This window comes from Rhyacophila brunnea, unplaced genomic scaffold, assembly GCF_057557595.1.
Source record: "Rhyacophila brunnea isolate RB1 unplaced genomic scaffold, BYU_Rbru_1.0 scaffold_4, whole genome shotgun sequence".
Taxonomy (NCBI): domain Eukaryota; kingdom Metazoa; phylum Arthropoda; class Insecta; order Trichoptera; family Rhyacophilidae; genus Rhyacophila; species Rhyacophila brunnea.
Genome location: NW_028233068.1, coordinates 8,031,652 through 8,051,096, shown reverse-complemented (window position 1 = coordinate 8,051,096; position 19,445 = coordinate 8,031,652). Strand labels below are relative to the sequence as shown.

Sequence of the window (19,445 nt, the reverse complement as noted above, 5' to 3'; positions counted from 1 at the left end):
TAATAATTCATCTCTAAATAAAATACAAAATAAAAACTACAGGGAGAGACAAGAAAATAGGTAGGTAATCAGAAATACAATCATATTGTGTATATTTATTTAAAATTCGAATATTACTGTCTGTAATGCTCATTCTTTGATCTCATTGCTATACGGCTATCTTTTTCCATGAATAACACATTGCTGATTGCACGCAATAAATTATTTATTTATTATATCGTGAAGCTCACAACAAACTGATAACCTTTTCTCTTTTAATCAAAATTATAAAAATAAATTGTATAATATTTTTAAACATTTTATCTCGTTGGATTTTCTCAACCAATGAAAAATTGAATTGAGTTAATATTTTGAAGGCGTATAATAGAGAGAGCATTTTGAAGTCGTTGAACAATGACTACTAACTGTGGTCTGTGGTTTCACTGCAATGAGTGTTCTGTATTGTTTGTGTTGTGATTTAAATGACAGAGGGTCATCTTTGGCATTAGGGAATTCCCACTTTCTGCTATAATGTTACAAGGAAAGACCTTTGCAGCCACTTGTCATTAAGAGATAACGCAATTCATTTATACAAATTTATAAAAACTTTCCGCGCCATAGAAAATAAAAATATTCAATGTTTTATTTAAATGTATGTATTTATTTATTTCAATTCTGTGCGGTCCTGTTGATAACAGTGAAGTTATAATATAAAATTGAATAAGGCAGTTTGGTTTTATACGTACCATTAAACGAATGCCTAATAAATAAAGGGATACACATATTTTGATACAAAAGTTTTTCATCAAAGATAACAGTAAATAACATCAATTTCATTGATTGGTTAACCAAGGAATAAAATTGTTAACAGATATTTTTTTTAATATAAATATTACATTGATTTTAGGGAAAATTTGTCAAATTATCACCCCGAATGTGAAGTTTATAAGAATCAGTTCCTGAATTGCTTATTGTGGTACGTAATTTGTGTTTTGTTTTTATTTGATTCTTGCATCTAGTTATTAAGGACCGGAGTGCTGTGTGAAGGTCAAAAATGGAAAATTTGGGCAATCTTTGCGAGCTTAGCCTTGATAAACTGTATACTCTGTTGGATAAACGTATATTAGTTACATTATAATAATAGGTAACTTATTGTTTATCATCCTAGAAATCAACATTTCATGACCATGTAAAAATAAATATATTAATACCATAAAAGTGTATTGTTGTACACAATTAATACCATAAAGAAAATGTTCTTGACATTGTCATGTTAAAATTAAGAATAATGCCAGACTTGGTACATCAGCGCATCTATTCTATACACAAGACTGCTTTCGGTCGCTATCTAGGGTAGGAAAGTATCCAAGTATTAGCACTTATTGTAACAATTACAATGAGTGCTATGTTTTAACAGCACCTCTCTTGGATGTGATAATTTTTACAGTGAGATAGACAGTTTTGACAGTTCAGACTGCTAAAGCCGTGTTGACACGGTTTAAGTACGATCCAAGTACACTTGGACCGAGTGCCATGCAAGTGCACTCGTATGAGACATCTTCATACTAATTATTCCTATCCAAGCTACTTGGACCGCGTCCTACTCATCCAAGTTAACTTGGATAGGAATAATTAGTATGAAGCTGTCACTTGGATGGCACTCGATCCAAGTGTACTTGGACCGTGTCAACGCGGCTTAACTTACTGTAATTGTTGTAGATTTGGAGAAGAGAAAATAATCAGTTAAACCATTAGTTAGTATTGTAGCTACTTCATGTCATTACATGGAATGAGGAAACAGAAAATGGGAGCTTTCAAAAATAATGATTAAATTGCAGATGGTTTTCAAAATTTCATTGTTTGCAGCCTAAACCCAATCGTCATAGCAAGAAGAATATAATATTTAATCTAATATCTATTATGATTTGCATACGCAGGATTTAATTGGATTTTAAAAATTAACCAATACCATCTGCAAGTTGTATTCTCAGTTTAATGAAAACAAATTTAATAAGTACAGTAGAAACTCGATATAACAGACAAAATATTTGTTCAAATGTGAAAATTGTTAAAAACATTGTGTTAATGTTGTACATGCTTAAATCAAAAATAATAAGTGTCACTGCTAGTAAACAATGTTCTGCGCATGATAATCACATCATACGTCTCGCACACGAATTTCAGTTATAATGCCGTCTCCACTGACGTTTGTAACACTTCAATAAGTTTGCAATGGATAGAAGTAGATGAAGGTGACCCTGAGTATCATATCATGACTGAAAGTGAAATAGCAGATGATGGAACGAAAATGAGGATAGAAGTGAAGAAAGCGAGGAAGAAGTATCAACACACCTAAAAACAAAGTTATCAGTGATAAGATCGCATCTCGACGATCTAATAACAATCATTGATTATTCGTCAGATTATGAAATTCAACTATATTACATACACGCAGTTTCGTAATTTTAGAGAGTTGATCCATCCAACCACTTTGGGTCGTATAGTACTGACATAAAATTCATGTCTAAATGAAACACAGTACTTGTCGGTTTACACTTACAGGAAGCAAGTAGCAAACAAATTTTGAAAATAGCCGGTATACTGGAATATTTGTAAGCGCCGGCTAGACGCTCATGTTTTACGACAAGCTTACCTGCGCAAACCGGTTTGTATCGGGAAGCCCGTGTCTATGGACGGGAAAACTGTACGCGAAAACCAAAAAGCGCTGTAAAAGTGTTCCGTATTTTTAAACAGCGCAGGCAAGTCGCTGCTGTCTAGCCGGCGCATTAGGTTAGGTTCAGTTTTCATTCTTGAATAATTCATGAATTTTGCCAAAATCAGCTATGAAAATTGAATTAATGTTCATATTAAATCTAATAAAATTGGAGACCGTATAGTATACGGTCATCTCTTTCCGATAAGAAAGCTCACAGTGAAATGTTTTATGTACAATTTACATGAACCGAAGACACTAGGAATAAGGCAATGTCGTCCACTTTTTACAATCACTTTGGTCGTTAAATTGACAGCAGTTTTAAAACGCAATAAGGAATTTCGGTCTTGACATCTGATGCGTTATCTTTCATGGCTTATTATTGACAAAGGTGTGGGAGATTATATTAAGGCGAGTAAAAAATCACTTGAACCACAGGACCAAAACCATGATTAATAGACTAAAAATTACTCCAATGGCACCAACAATAATTGTCATCTCCAAATTTTCCCACCAGTATTTAGTCTTCAGATCTCTAGCTGATCGTTGAAATTGAGCGGCACCAAACTTCAAAGCATCAGCTCTATTATCTACCTCATTCAGTTTCCGATGTCTCTCCAAAGCTTTTGCAACAGCACATCGCAAGACTTCCGTAACTTCATCAAGTGCATTCTGAGCTTGCTGTAGTTTTCTGTCTTCAATGGACACCGTAGGGGTAGAACTAGCATCTTGGTTTTCCATATTGTTAATTCAATAATATAATTAGTGAAATAGAAATTTAAAAATATTTTCAAAGGTTTTCAACAGAAGAAGCACCCAACATGCATGTACTCAACGCACACAAAATAGCGTCCACTTCAATGAAAAGTCACTTATTTATTTATCTTATCAATATGTAATGATAGTAAAGATATTTAAAATCATAAAAGATTAAACAAGTTATATCCTTTTTCGACGATTCAACTTAAAATTATGTTTAGATAAGAACTATTTCTTAGTTAACAATGTAATCTTGAACATATGCATAATATTTTTTTAGTGCGCAGCAATTAAGGCCGGTTTGGATTGGTTGAGTAGTTTAATCGAGTGCGAATGATTTAGTTACCACTAAATGATTTAGTAACTGAAAAGTGTCCGAACACAGTACATTAGTGAGAAACGTGTCAAAATGAACAGAGCACAATGTAACAAAGCAAAAATAAATAAATAACTTATTTTTATTCAACGAATAATTCACAAGATTTAAGAATGTAACATTCTTTTTATTGAACATAGATAATTAAAAAACACTTCTGAGAAATATATTTAACCAATAGAAAAAATCTTTCTTTATATAAAAATACGACACCTAGCAGGATGCGATCCTGCGTGATGAACCTGATTCGAAATATTTTCAAATTATGTATGTTCAAAAAATAAATAAGTAAGTTAATAACTTCATTTTAGCTTTGTTAGGAAACGATACATTGTGATAATACATAATATTCGCCGATCAGCGCCGACGGTCAGCGTGACTGGAAAATCAGAAAATCATATATTAGAAGAATTGGAGGAAGAAATTCTACGACAACTTGACTAAAGATAACATGTTCAGACTTGTCTCGTGACTTGGCTGAGAGGTGGTGGGGGTCTCTACTCGACCGAAAAATTAGAACAAAATGGATTGAAAGCTAAATGATTCGACTAAATTTGTCTGTTCGTACACATTTAGTGCCAAAACCCACTGACGCGACAAGAATTTGGGTATATTTAAATGGTGCAAAACTCACTGATACGGCACTGCTGCTTAGTCACTAAATTACTCTTTACTCGAGTAAACTAATTGACTAATCCGAACCAGCCTTTAGGCAGGGAAAATGTGATTATTGTTATCGTCGCTGTATATTAAATACCCGCTAAGTGGTTTGAGTCGTTTTCTGAGATAATTGACGAAAACTATTTTAAAAAATAGTCATAAATGATAATTTTTTTTAATAATTTTTGTAAATACTAATCATATAATAAAATTGGATTTATAATATCCTTATTATTTAATTGAAAAATAGTGGATTATTCCATGATTTTCTCTCATATGAATAATTATTCTATATGCACTGTGTTGAACACGATGAATCATATTATGTGAACACAGCGTATTCACATAAGATTATTTTAATATTGACTTATTAACAATTTAAGTGAATTGAATGTGATGTACTATCACTTACAACCAACAAAGTATGTAGTCATTAATGTTGATTTCATTCTCATCAGCGCATCTCTTCTATAAACAACGGCTATAGGTGGCTATCGAGCGTAATTTATCATATTTATGTATCGAGGCAGTTAATCGTTACAATAGGTTAACCATTTAAACTGTCTAAAAGTGCTATGTTTTAACAGCCCCTCTTTTGGCTGTGTTAACTTATAGAGTTTCAGTTTTGACAGTTTAGACCAATGACATTTATATGGACGAATCATGTGGAAAATAAAATGACACTCACTTTGTGTCGGGTCTGCCGGATGGCGAAATTCATATTTTAATATCGGTATCCTTCGCTCAAATGAACATTCCGCTTGCAAGCGGTCTGGCGACACCGCTGGGTCTGCCCATACAAAATATCGATGCAATTCAATGACAGAACAATTTGACAGAAATGGCCGAACATTTTTACGCAGGCAGCGATGATTTCTCCGTTCCTATAAGGGCTCAACGCACAAATGGTGATTTATAAATTTGGTCCGTATTGTAATGACAGTAAGGTATATATTCGTTCAATTTTTCAAATATGGTAGTACTGTTTGCACCGTACTTCAGCTAATTGATTTGCATGAACGAACTGGTAATATTATTTTCAATTTATTATATGTAATTAAAAATATTTTTTGACATCGTTTGTTTAATTTAAAATACTTTTTGTCGCGAAATCGATAAATGTATTGTGAAGTATATATTTTTATAATTGAATCGCTACAAATTAAAAAGTGAAATAATGAAGAAGGGAGAATAGTAGTATTATGTCAATGGATTTAGCGGTTTTATTGTCATTATTATCTCTCATTAAATTTTAGAGTTCCTCGCAAAGCAGAAAGGCGATTACATTGGACATATATACTTAGAGTATTAAGATGCGATCCATGTTGGACACCATCGGATGAATGTGTAATATGTTCTGATCATTTTGATAGAAAACATTTCATCACGACAAGGAATGGACTTCGTCGATTAACAAAAGATAATAATCTCATATCATGTGCTCCATTTACTTTTTATGAATATTTCTATTTACTTTCTGTTGTTTTCTCTGTTTGCTTGCTCTCTGAATTATTAAAACATGCACCTATAATATAACGTTAATCGTGTATTTTTTATAACTTCATTCTTGATTTTATTGTCATTTCTTGTTGTGATTCTATAATATTTAAATAAATAGTAATATAATTGTTATCATTTTCATGCTGAAATAATATTTTCTCCAATAAACTGATACTGGTTTTGTCATTAAAACATTTTCAACGGATCAATTTTCAGTTTCAAAATATTCTTATTAAACGCCGCTTCAAATTATACCAAATTATTATATTGCAATTCAATAACCATCATAATATGTTATTGTTTAATCTCAAACATCTTAAGCAAAGCAATATGATCAAAACGTGAAAATCTAATTACATATTCGTTGATATTTATTTGTACACTGTATGGTTTGTTAGCGCCGTAGCAAAGAATATTTTGTTTAGACAAACAACTTTTCTCAAAACTACGTAATATTCGTATTTCTTCCATAATTTGCCGCCCCTCATAATGTGGCGCCCCTAAGCAACGTTTGGTCTGCATATCGTGTATTTTTTATAACTTGTTTCTTGATATTTTTTGTTTTCATTGTTTATGTCATAATAATTAAATTAACAATACCATTGTTATCATTACCATGATTTGATAATATACGGGTATCGTTGTTATAACATTTTCCACGGATCAACTTTCAGTTGAAAATGTCGTAATGATGAAACTGGTATCGCCTGTTTGAAAATAAATGTACGAAGATACATACGTCAAACATACAATAATAATATATTTTTATAACTTGTTTTTATCTCGAATAAATGGCGTTCAATAAAAATTTAATTGTGTTTGACTATTTTTTTTTGTTATATTTATCTACCTCCGTTCTCTTGTATTATTATCATAGGTACCTACTTTCTTCTGTATTCATACTTCGAAACTGTGTTATTAATTGATAAAAGGCATGTATTTATTATACACACAACAAAAAGAATAATAATAAAAATAACGAGTTACAAAAATATTTAAAGTTATTAATTAAGGGCAGAATTCCCAGTTTGCGTCTGGAATCGTTTCGCTGAATGCCTGGAAGCGTTTCGCTGAATCTCCGGAAGACGTAAGTAACCCGAGAATTCTAACGCGATGACATTAATACGCCGTTACAATAAAGGCTATATTACTCTAAATTCTCGAAGCTTGATATCGTATAATGGAAATGCAACGTCATATGATCACGTGATGTCTACCTATACATCTGTGAATAAGTTTCGTGCACTATTTCTCGTGCTCGTCGATATGAAATGAGTTGTCCATTTAATACGTCATTGGTTTAGACGGCTAACTTATTGTAACAATTATAATAGTCAATACATAAATATGATAAACTACCCTCGATAGCAGCCTTATGTATAGAATAGATTCGCTGGTCTTGTAAGGAATTTCTCACATAAAATTTCTACCTATATTGCGACGGGCGCTCACATAGGATTAATATTACGGTGCGCGGCTTAGATGCTCTCACATAGTATTAATTTATTCACGTGGTATCAATAACTCATTTTCATCAAAATCACCACATAGGAGGATTTTAATTTAAGGGACGTTATGCTTGCTATCTTGACTGTATTGACATCAACCGCTTTCCCTCGCTCAGTGCCCCTCCAACTATCTCCTGTTTCATACCAAAAATATCAAACCTCACGCTAATGTGGTGTATTTATAGTTTTTGGATGTCACTGGATTCATAAATGTATAATGTGGCACCTTGAACCATGGATAAATTATCACTAATGCATCTATCTTTTCAGACTGTGAAAGAGATGGGAAATGCTTATTTTCTATGGACATTTTGGATCTGCTGTACGGTACAATCTATTTTGCTGCTTACAAATAATGTGGAAGGACATGACAGTGATGAAAATAAATTTTTCGATAATGGTTTGTTTTTTGTGAAAATGGTTGATAATTAATTTATCTAAAATCCTCTGATTTTTTAAATTTACTTCATCCTGCAATACTAGCTTATATTATCAGTTTAAAACAAATTACGAATAATTTTAATACCTACTATCGACAGCAATTTCATTAATACTATAATATAACTAGGGATTGCAATACCGGTATTTCAAAACCGGTATTCCAGTAATCAATACCAAAATACCGGTTTTAAAAATCCAAAATACCGGAATTTTCAGTATTAAGAAAGCACACTCATTTACGTTTTTGAAAATGAATTATAAGATATTATGTGCTGCTAAAATGCAATATGAATCCAACAGAGGTGAAAAAATAATAAAACAAATTTCATCAAATATATCTATAGAAGTAATTGTCGCAATGAATTATCATAATATTATTTAGAAATAGAAAACATCCGTGACAAAAATGTTAATTTATTGCCAATTATTTTTATTTATTGCCAATATTGGTAATTGTTGATGACTGCACAAGCGTTGAATTTAAGAAGCTTGTAGCTTATTTGTACTTGATGAACTTCTGAGGGCTTTAGTTAAAATTACCAATATATTAAAATTATTCATAAAAAATTAAGGTAAACGTACCAGTAGTTGACCACTTAAGAAAAAAATTCAACAAAAATAACGATTAACGTTTACCATTACACCGAATGTTGGCAAAGCAAGTCTACTCATAATGGATCAAATGTCTTAATTAATATGACAAGACAAAAATTAAGAAAGGGTCTTTTACAAAAAAATTGTGTTCTATTTTTCAAGACCATGTTTTTGTTCCAGTAGTTGACCATCCAAAAAATTGAAAGTTCCAGTAGTTGACCACTATATGTTTCAGTAGTTGACCATGTCTAATCAGGGGGGTTCCAGTAGTTGACCACTATATTTTTCAGTAGTTGACCATGTCTAATCAGAAGGCTTTATGGCAAATCTGTCATCAGAGTTGCCTTAGGACTTCCTGTCAGACCACTCTAGCCCATATCTACTTGAATCAACTTGGTAGCAATGGGCGGTTCAGTAACAATTTACATAGGAGAGGATTTTGTTTGACAGCCAATCATCAGCTTTGTTCGGGTAACAAAAGGTGCAAAATTAATTACTTCAAACTAAAAATACAAAAATATATTTATTTTAGCAACTAAGTACATACATACTACATAGTAACGCATAGGCTCAGTACTTACCGAAATAAAACTTAACATAAAAATCCTTAGATATTCCAAATAAAGTCCAATTCCGGAACTAAATAGACATTACGAGTTTTGCTTACTTGTGTCGGGTCATTTATGTGGGATACTACCACCTTCCATTCATAGCTAAGTACATCGGGTCGCTCTGGCCATTTTCATAGTCTCCCGCACTTTTGCATCGATGAAATAGTAGCTTTTACTTTAGAAATATGGACGATTTTCCCCGGGAAGTATTATAATATAATGTTCGTTAATGACTTACATAACGGGCAGCCATTGAGTTTTAGGTTTAAATCTTTCATCACTAGACTTATGCCATTCACTCTCCGCTGAGTCTGAAATGTCAACATTTGGGTTAGAAGACTCGGAAGAAAAACGCATTTTCTTCTTAACTGCTTTCAATTCCCCCATTTTTTTTCTTCCTTTGCTTGCTCATTTAGTTCTTTCTTTCTTTGCCTCTCTGCAGCTCGTTCTTTTTTCAACCGTTCCATTTCTTCTTTCGTCCTCTTTTTGTTTAGGAAATACTCCTGGCAAGGTTTACCGGAAACACTGGTGGGGGTTTTTTCCCTTTTTTGCTTTCTTCTTGAATTTTTCTTCCCCTTCACCAGGGAAGAAAAAATATCTCTTCAATGGACTACGAATATTTGATGGACCAGCCACGGGTTCACTGGCGATTGGAGCCGAAGTATCATTACAAATCCTTATACCAGCCTTAGGTGCACTGGTGATTGGAGACGAATCACGATCACAAGTCGTTAAACCAGCCACAGGTACCAATTCCTCTTCTTGCAATGCCTCATCGATGAGTCTGTCCGGGTCAGGTGGAGTGATATTTTCCAACTCATTTTTTACTTTTCGTCACAGTGCGAACAGTGACTTATCATCTTGATCAGGTTCGTTGTCTTTGCGGAATGATTCAAGATTTTCGTCATCAATGTTTTTACTCAGGAACTCTCTCTAAATACCTCTTGGGTTCCTCTGATGTAACCATTGAAGGTACACTTTACGATTCTCCTGGTACTGTTACAGTTTAAGGGCTCCATGGACAAAGTCCACATTTTCGGAAATTTCTTGAGGAATTCTTTTGTACTTGTAGAGGACTGTCGTTGGTGTGACAGCCCCACCGACACTCCCTGTTACTATGACGGTTATGCATTCTTTATCGTCGGCATTTACCTGCTGGTACACTGTCTCGATTCCTTTTTTGGCTAAGACCCTGCTCCCCTAGGGGCGGCAGGTTATATGAAAGTATGGTGAAGCAGGCAGGTTATATAAAAAAATATGGTGAGGTAGGCTGATAAACAATTTGCGGCAAAACTAACATTAACATTATTAATTATATGTGTACGTTATAATGACCAAAGTAAATCCTCCGTGATGCCCTGCATTTTTTTTATCGCGTCGCTATTTCTCGTAAGTTGTCGACTATTGTTGGCCTGCTTCATTCAGTTGCTATATATTCAGGGCTATAATTCAAGAAATTTTTGTTTTCCGAAGAAAAAATACACAAACCTGTTGCTGAAAAAATAAAGTTGACGCCTAGGTCATCTACTAGACAGAACCACCCTAGACACTTATAATTAATAAATAATCATCGTTCCATACTTATGAATGTAAAAATTGTTCAAAACTAAGTGAAATAATTTTATTTATTTTATCTAGTAGTTGACCACCCTGGTCAACTACTGAAAAAGTATTAAAATAAGTTTGAGTAGTTGACCCCCCCACAAACTTGCTTCCTTGTAAATATAACTTAAAAATTACAAATGATATCGATACTTCAATATTATGACTGCCCATAATGCATTAACTTGATATTATAAAGTCAAAAACATTAAATTACCATATGCTTACATCCACTGATATCCTTAACAATTTACTTAAGAAATTAAAAATAAAATGCTTACGGCGTGATGTGTTGTTTTCAAATAGCTGCTATGACGCTCCTATGACATATGGTAATGTGTTAGTTCCTCAATCCGACCACAGATGGCTTCACTTGTCTCAACTTTATAATTTAAAGCAATCCCGTGTCTACATTTCGTATTTTGGGCATTTTATTGAAAAAAGGTCAACTACTGGTACATGGTCAACTACTCGTACATTTACCTAGTTCTACAATTATGATCAATTCATATTTTTAAATGTCAACATAATAAATGTAGGTATGTAGGTTTTTGCTATAAAATAATATTTTAAAAAGATTTTAATAGCTATATTTTTATTGAAAAGCACCTACTTCTGTTTTTTAATGTTTAAGAAATACCAGTATTCAAAATACCGAAAAACCGGTATTGACATTTTCATTCGGTATTGCAATCCCTAAATATAACCCTCTCACCATTCTGAAATACAATACTATACAATGTTTTTAAAATCTGAAATATTATGTTTGTGTCTGCTGGAATTTTCGTGTCCGGAATAATCACTGAAATATTTAATTCAAAAAAAAAAAACAAAAGCAAACTGCTATTTTTACGATTAGGGTAAACTATGAACAACTATTTTTTGTCGACGAATTATTTAAATTCGGAAGTAAAACATCGCCATCATAATGATATAACTGAAGTATATGTAGGATTCTCTTCCACGACAAAAAGAGCGTCTTCAATTTTATTCAAATTTTTTCAGTTAAAAATCGCAAATAAATTAATTTAGATACATCAGACAAACAAAGCAGTCTATTTCACCAAATTGTATTTTTTTTTTTTGTATAATGATGCAAATTTATGATATAAAATATGGTACTTTTGATAAATTTATTTGTCGAATTTTTATATTTTATTTAATTTTTCTGACGAGCAGCATACTTGCAGAAAAAGGTTTTCCATCCCTGGATTTTAATAAACTGTGGACTTATCAGTATTTGAGACTACCTCGTTTAAGACTACCTTCATTATTAATACAAATGAATAGTACACTGATATAACTTATGCACAAATAAAATGTTATTCTCATGAAGAATTGATATGCAATAAAACTGATTTTATAAATGTTATACAAATTAATGAGATAATAAATGAGATATATTTTTTAGTAAAGATTGATTTGTATAATTATTATTATTACTGTGGTAGGGAAGACTCAAAGACAGTTAGCACCTGGGGCCTTCTTGTACTATAATCCGCTACTGGATTGGTTCAATTGATCAACTTTACTGTATGTATATTATGTTCAAATTTCATTTCACATTAATAATAGTCGAAATAATATATTTATTTATTTTCAGGATATAATGAGAAAAACAATGGAGTTTTAGAAATAGAGAAACACGATTTGAATCTATGGGCACAATTAATTCCCACTACAACTGAAGATACTATAAATCGTAAACATCAGGATAATCCGGAACAAGTCATTGTCCAAACAAATCATATTAATATTGGCATTCAAGACAAACATACAAAACGTAAAAGGGGAACTACTCAACTCAAGATCATACAAAACATAAGTAATTCATCAAAGCACCATGGAAATGATGGATCCAGTAATGTATATGATTCTCCATTAAATATTTCTACATCACATAAATTATCTTCTCCCAATCTCCCCCATAGATATGAAGATGTTAATAATAAGAAACAACGTCAATTATTGCCAAATGAAGAATTTCTTCAAAAATTTAGTGAAACTTACAAAAGGAAAAATATCGATCAACACAATACACCGTCTCACGAAGATGGTAATCTTAATACAAAAAAGGAAGAGTTATCTGACGATGACTTGATAAAGAAGTTTTATTTACAATATCTGGAGAACAATGAAGATCAACCAGAATCATTTGCAAGGCAACATATCCACGAAGAAACTGTTACCACAACTCCAATACCCTTAACTAGCCGTAGTTATAAAACAAGTGATTATGTAAAGGAATTATTAACAGACGAGGAATTAGTATTACAGTTTGCTCAGTCATATCTGCAAGGAAATACATACCAACAAGAATCATCAACAAACCATGAAACCCATAAGAGTATTGGTACAACGACTCCAAACTCCTTCAAATTTAGCCATATTCTCGAAACAAATAGCCACGACAGCAATTTAACAGATGAGGAATTAGTATTACAGTTTTCTCAAACATATCTACTACAAGGAAATACATACCAACCAGAATCATCTACAAAGCAAGAAACCCATGAAAGTGTTGATGTAATTGCCCCAAACATAGCCAGTTTTAGCCATAATCTCAACACAAATGACAATGCAAGGAATTTAACAGACGAGGAATTAGTATTACAGTTTACTCAAACATATCTCCAAGGAAGTGCACACCAACTACAACAGCAACAACAACCTACAAAGCAAGAAAGTCATGGGGGCATTGATACAAATACTCCAAATATCCCAAGTTTTTACCAAAATCCTGAATCAAGTATGTTTGACAATGGAATGAATTTAACAGACGAGCAACTTGTATTACAGTTTTCTCAAACATATCTGCAAGGAAATACATACCAATCAGAATCATCTACAACGGAAGAAACCCATGGAAGTGTTGATGTAATTACTCCCCCCAGTTTTAGCCTTAATCCCAACACAAATGACAATGGAATGAATTTAACAGATGAGGAATTAGTATTACAGTTTACTCAAACATATCTCCAGGGAAGTGCATACAAACAAGAATCACCTACAAAGCAAGAAAGCCATGGGAGCATTGACACAAAGACTCCAAACATCCCCAGTTTTAACCAAATTCCTGAATCAAGTATGTTTGACAATGGACAGAATTTAACAGATGATGAACTTGTATTACAGTTTTCTCAAACATATCTGCAAGGAAATACATTCCAACCAGAATCATCTACAAAGCAAAAAACCCATGAAAGTGTTAATGTAATTACTCCCCCCAGTTTAAGCCTTAATCCCAACACAAATGACAATGCGAGGAATTTAACAGATGAGGAATTAGTATTACAGTTTACTCAAACATATCTCCAAGGAAGTGCATACCAACCAGAACCACCTATAAAGCGAGAAAGTCATGGGAGTATTGATACAAAGATTCCAAAGATCCCCAGTTTTAACCAAATTTCTGAATTAAGTCCAAAGCATGAAACCCATGAGGACAATACGACCCAGAAACATGTGGTTGACTATAGTGAAAATAGTTATTTTGATAATTATTATAAAGAAAAATGGAAAAATCTTATTATAAATGAAGAAAAACAAGAAAAAGAGAAAAGAGATGGAGAAAACAGTAAAAGAATTATGGGCTATGTTCCAGATGATGAAACAAATAATGGAAAAGATTACACGGATTGGTATTTTGAGCAGAAATGGTCAAAGTACTTGGAAAATGAAAACAAAAACATTGAAGACACTATGGGAAAATCGCATATTCCTATTACAATTATCAATGGCAATGAAGAGCATTTAACAGATGAGGAATTAGTAAAACAATTTTCTGAAGGATTTCTTAAAAAAAATCCACTTGTGAAAAAAGGAAGTGGTGAAAGAGTAAAATTATTTCCTTCCTTGACCCAGAAGCCTGTTATTGATTTGGATAACTATTATGAATCAAAATGGAAAAGTTATGCGATAAATGGAGAACAACAAGAAAATGAGAAAAATAAAATAATAACCATTAATGTGCCAGACGAGACAGCGCATGACGGAAAAGATTACACAGATTGGTATTTTGAGCAGAAGTGGTCAAAGTACATGGAAAATGAACAAAACAACCTTAAAGATTACATGGGAAAGTGGTGGACTGACTACTCAAAGACTCCAAAAAACTATGTCACTCTTCACAAGTTTAAAAATCAACACATCACATCAACTGTCCCATCAACCAAATTAATTTTGCCCCAAAAACAAAAGTCAAAACACAATAAAAATATACAAACTATGTCTAACCACAGGAAAACATGTTTGGAATTGACGGAATCAGTAAAGGATCTCGTTTATTTTCACGGAGAAGAGTTAGATGCTTTGAAACTAAAACTAGAATTCTGCTAACCAATCGAACATATTTTTAATTAAAAATGTATTATTCACCCTCTATTAATATCTAAATAAATTAATATTCTTAATATTTATTACTTACTAGGATATTTCACTAAAAGTATATCAAAATGTATCTGCTGAATGGGTGTGAACACAGCGTAAAAAAGAAGTCTAGGTATTTTTCGGTTATATGCGTCCATTTTGTATGCATAATAATAGGATTCTAATAGAAAAGCTCTCTCCTATCCACTTGGCGATGTTGTTTTTAAGCACATAAAACTTTTATAATAATGGGCGACCTAAATGCAAAAATAGGCCAACCCAGACAAGACGAATACTTAGCTACGAAATCAAACGGGTATGGAGAAAGAAACCAGAGAGGCCAGAGATTAACACTTTGGAGGAGGCCTTCACCCGAAGAGGGGTTCTTACAAACCAAACAAACTAATTACATATCATTGTTTAATTTATAAACATTATCTAATAGTATACATTACAAAAATATATAAGTATATAGTACAAAAATAAAAAACCTAAATATTTATATGTATTAAACAAAAATATAAAAACTAATAATAATTAATATTATATAAACTAGAAAATAAGTAGATAATACAACCATTATAGATAGATATATATACATAATAGATATATTCATAGGTTATATATGTATTCATTAGATATAGTCATTTAACTGTCATTTATTTTTGTTTGTAAGAAATAAGGCTTTTTATTTTATTTATTTTTTATTAATAATAGGATTAAATTAATATGAACATGATCACTGCTCTATGACATCACTTGAGACAATCTCTAATCGTGAATTGCCATCAGCGGCGGCTCCTCTAATACCATGCAAGTGCTACGCACTGCCTGCATTTTTTAAGACATCGCTCAACTTTGCATTGTTATTCATATGTGTAGGTATCATTCACTTCGCGAAGTAGAACATGTAGCAGTATTATGAACAATACTCCTTCCAAGAGTGCAAAGCGATCGTGATCCAAATACGATACTCAGTTTGCATAGTATTACTGTGAGGTCATTGTATACTACTTAAACGGTGGTCCTATGTTCCTGGAGTGGCGTTTTGTGTATCATTTTTTATATAGTTTAGATCGGCGGACGAATTAGGACTCTAGAAACAAAAACGCCAGTTCCTATTTTATAACAATGTTGGCAAGTTAATAAAAATGTCTTATATCTCTTGTATAGTTATAATTTCTAAAAAATGTATTATAAAATGTCATATATTATTAGTATGTAAACAATATTTATAAATATGTTTTTAGAAATTGTACATATTATAAGAAAGATATGAGACATTTTTAATGAGTCGCTAACATTTTACGAAAATAGAAACTACAATATTTGTTTCTAAACCCCTCAAATACATTCAGTATAATAAAAAAACACAATGGCAATACATGAGCAGTAGGTCGTAGCTGAAAATTAAGTTATAACGATCATATAAGAGAAAAATACTTTTAATAACATATAAATACATTAGAAATAAACTGAGTTTGAAAGAAGGTTGAATTACAATACGAGTGCTTAAAGTCAGACAACGTTATCTACAAAAAAGTGTTTTTTTTTTTTTTTTTGAGATAACGTTATTTTACATTTACGACTACATGATAGTCAAACAACGTTATGTCAATCTTTTCTAATTTCTTATTAAATCGTCAGTAAAGTTTAACGCTAACTACATCAGTTACCCTTGTTTTCATATTTTTTAAAAACTATCCCTATAAATTTTAACATCATCATAAGCAAGATAAATGTACAATACACAATAAATTATAAAATATTAACATTAGGTTTTAAATAAACATTTCCCTTGTTGAGTTACAAAAATCTAAAATAACGATTTTTGGCTCTCCTGTAAAGTTGCACTTTTGTAGATAGTGTTGTTTGACACTAAGCCCTCGAATATACATATTACCCACTTGATGCTAGTTCATTTTATAATTTCATAGATATTAATAAAAATGAGAAAGATTTAAAAAAAAAAACTTACTGCTTTGCACTTTAAACAAAGTGATCTACCAGACCTAATATGGTTTACGACATGAGCACTCCAGAAGACCATAAAAAGTAAGTTATTTCCTATAGTTCAATAACCTCTACTATCAGAAACAGCAATCTCATTTAAAATATGTAAACACTAAATACAATATTGATTCTTCAAAATTTTATAAATGATATACGTATTTAAAAAAATCCACATACTATGTGCGATGCAGGTAATATCTGTTAATTGTTTTTCTAATCTAAAACTTTTTTTGAGAAATATGATAAATAAACAAAGACATATTTAATTTTCCTTCTGAGAAGTTAGATGTTTCACCCATTTTACACTAAATTATCTTAGCTTATGGACACAACAGCCTTCTTCAGTGATTGAGGTAATCACGAAGAGACAATTTACGTGGCTGGGACGAATGCCGCCAAAGAGTTTGACACTTCGGACCCTTATGGCATAGCCTCAAGGGTTCCGTCATCGTGGCCGGCCCTCCCTTATCCTGCAGCGGTGCCACAAAAGCGACCTACGTGCTGCAGGTCTTACATGACGGGAGGCGCAAGAGTTGGCGATGGACCGGGGGAAGTGGCGCGAACTTGTGCTTGTCCTATGCCCCAATGCTGGGTCATGACAGGGTAAAAGAAGAAAAAGAAGATCTTCTCTTTATAGAAGGTAAACCATTGCGCACTACCAGAAAATGCTATTCTGAAGACCACCGGCCGCCACTGATTGCCATCCCAATTTTTTCAGTAATATTTTGTGTCTGTCGACCATATCATGATTTAAATATCTATCTAAATTATTTGTTTTCTGAATTTGGTGCTTAATACCCCGTTTACACTTGCATAGATGTACTGTGCACAGTAAGAAAATGTATGGGGAAACATGTATTATCCTGCAGTTGGCAAGATTGCGTGCATACATCAAACAAGTTTGGAAGCTTCCGAATTGTCATGATTTATTTATTACGCGCAAGTAAGATTACTTTCAATCTGCGCCTGCGCAGTAGAGCGATAGGAGTGAGCATGCCGGTAAAAAAACGAACTACTCATTTTGAGCTTAACCGATTTTCAATACGACCTGTCAGATAGTACTATAAAATGACAACCTCACGTCTCGCTTACTCTTGAAGAATGAGATTGGAGAGACAGTCAGCACTTTTACCTGTATACAGCTATTGTTATGATAGTTTAAAATATGCACTATTGCGGACAGTAATTCCATGTACGTTATCACCGGCCTTCTTCGCGCTTATGCGGAGATGGCAGACCGTGATAATGTCATGGCCAAAAAAGCGGGTGTGGGGAACAGAAACGCACGGTGTATGCTGTTGATGCTGGTTTATTATAAGTTCTAAGTCAAGCAATTAAGGAAGTCGATGATGCTGATGGCCACGGCTGTAGGTGTACGGCTGGCTACGCCGCTGGCTCGAGGGTGATGCGCGAAGTCAAAAATGGCGGACGCGGCGGTATGGCGCTCTGTACTGTCAGTTTGTTTGAATTTTGGCGGGGGCGCTGACGAATTTTAAAGTTGGAAATTTCAGCGGGGGTGCCAAGAGTGGACGTAGGCTGTGGTTTTTTGGGAAAGTTGATGGTTCGGTTCGCCCTTTGAGGTGGTCTGTGGGAGACCTTCATCTGGTATCAACGTGTACAGGCGGCTTAATACTCGTGCATAGATAAGCTTAATAAGCCTGACAAGAGGATACAGTTTGATCCAGCATGTAATTGACGGGTGCATACGATTTCGAATTTTACAGAATATCAGGTTTTGCAGCCCGTGAGGTGTCGACTGAATACTATGGAGTAGTTTTTAACCAATGTGATTTTGATGCGGATGAGCCCAAACTGAATGTGGACAATATATGATTTTCGTTTAAACGGGTGTCTCCATGGGCGCAGCAAAAAAATCAAATCTCATAACTTACAACACACCTATTAATACATTAAATTAATATGTATAGGTACAGGAAGTAGAGCAAGGCTCTTGGAGGAGACTATTTAATAAAATAGTAAAGGGATCAATTTTCAACACTTCAATATGTAATTCACACCACCCATGCATGTAAAGTTATTTAACAAACTCTCCTCGGAACTAAGGCTGCTCGCCAATTAACGTCGTCTTGTGATACCGCGCCAACTGTCTCCTACATTTCCTACAGAGGTTCAGTGGTTCATGTTTGCGGAACGTCGAAGTTGAGAAGAGGAGGTATGACAGTGAGATATCCAGGGTTCCGTGACTAGCTCGGGTGTTGATAGAACCCCAGATTCACAAAAATTAAATAAAAGAAATTAAAGAAAAAGTCTTTCTTGTTCGTACATGGTCTTATTTCATATATACTATAATGTATAAATGT

The 19,445-nt window shown here is 33.2% G+C and overlaps 1 protein-coding gene across 2 annotated transcripts; it reads left to right on the top strand.

Annotated features, from left to right (window-relative positions):
* The first annotated feature begins 365 nt into the window (after positions 1-365).
* LOC147066792 (uncharacterized) lies at positions 366-15,155 on the top strand. Of its 2 annotated transcripts, none has more exons than XM_085954214.1 (4): positions 366-631; positions 887-955; positions 7,766-7,895; positions 12,347-15,155. In XM_085954214.1, exons 3-4 carry the CDS (start codon positions 7,778-7,780, stop codon positions 15,079-15,081), a joined length of 2,853 nt encoding a protein of 950 aa, XP_085810340.1. In that variant the 5' UTR covers positions 366-631; positions 887-955; positions 7,766-7,777; the 3' UTR covers positions 15,082-15,155. The 2 variants fall into 2 exon arrangements, with proteins under 2 accessions (XP_085810340.1, XP_085810342.1); XM_085954216.1 differs by having other exon boundaries at positions 366-796.
* The last annotated feature ends 4,290 nt before the right edge of the window (positions 15,156-19,445 follow it).

What these genes read in the sequence shown, in the direction of transcription:
- LOC147066792 (XM_085954214.1), top strand. Translation starts at nt 7,778, where the DNA reads ATGGGAAATGCTTATTTTCTATGGACATTTTGGATCTGCTGTACGGTA. An exon ending in AAATAAATTTTTCGATAATG is followed by an intron (nt 7,896 to 12,346) that starts GTTTGTTTTTTG and finishes ATTTATTTTCAG; the next exon opens with GATATAATGAGAAAAACAAT.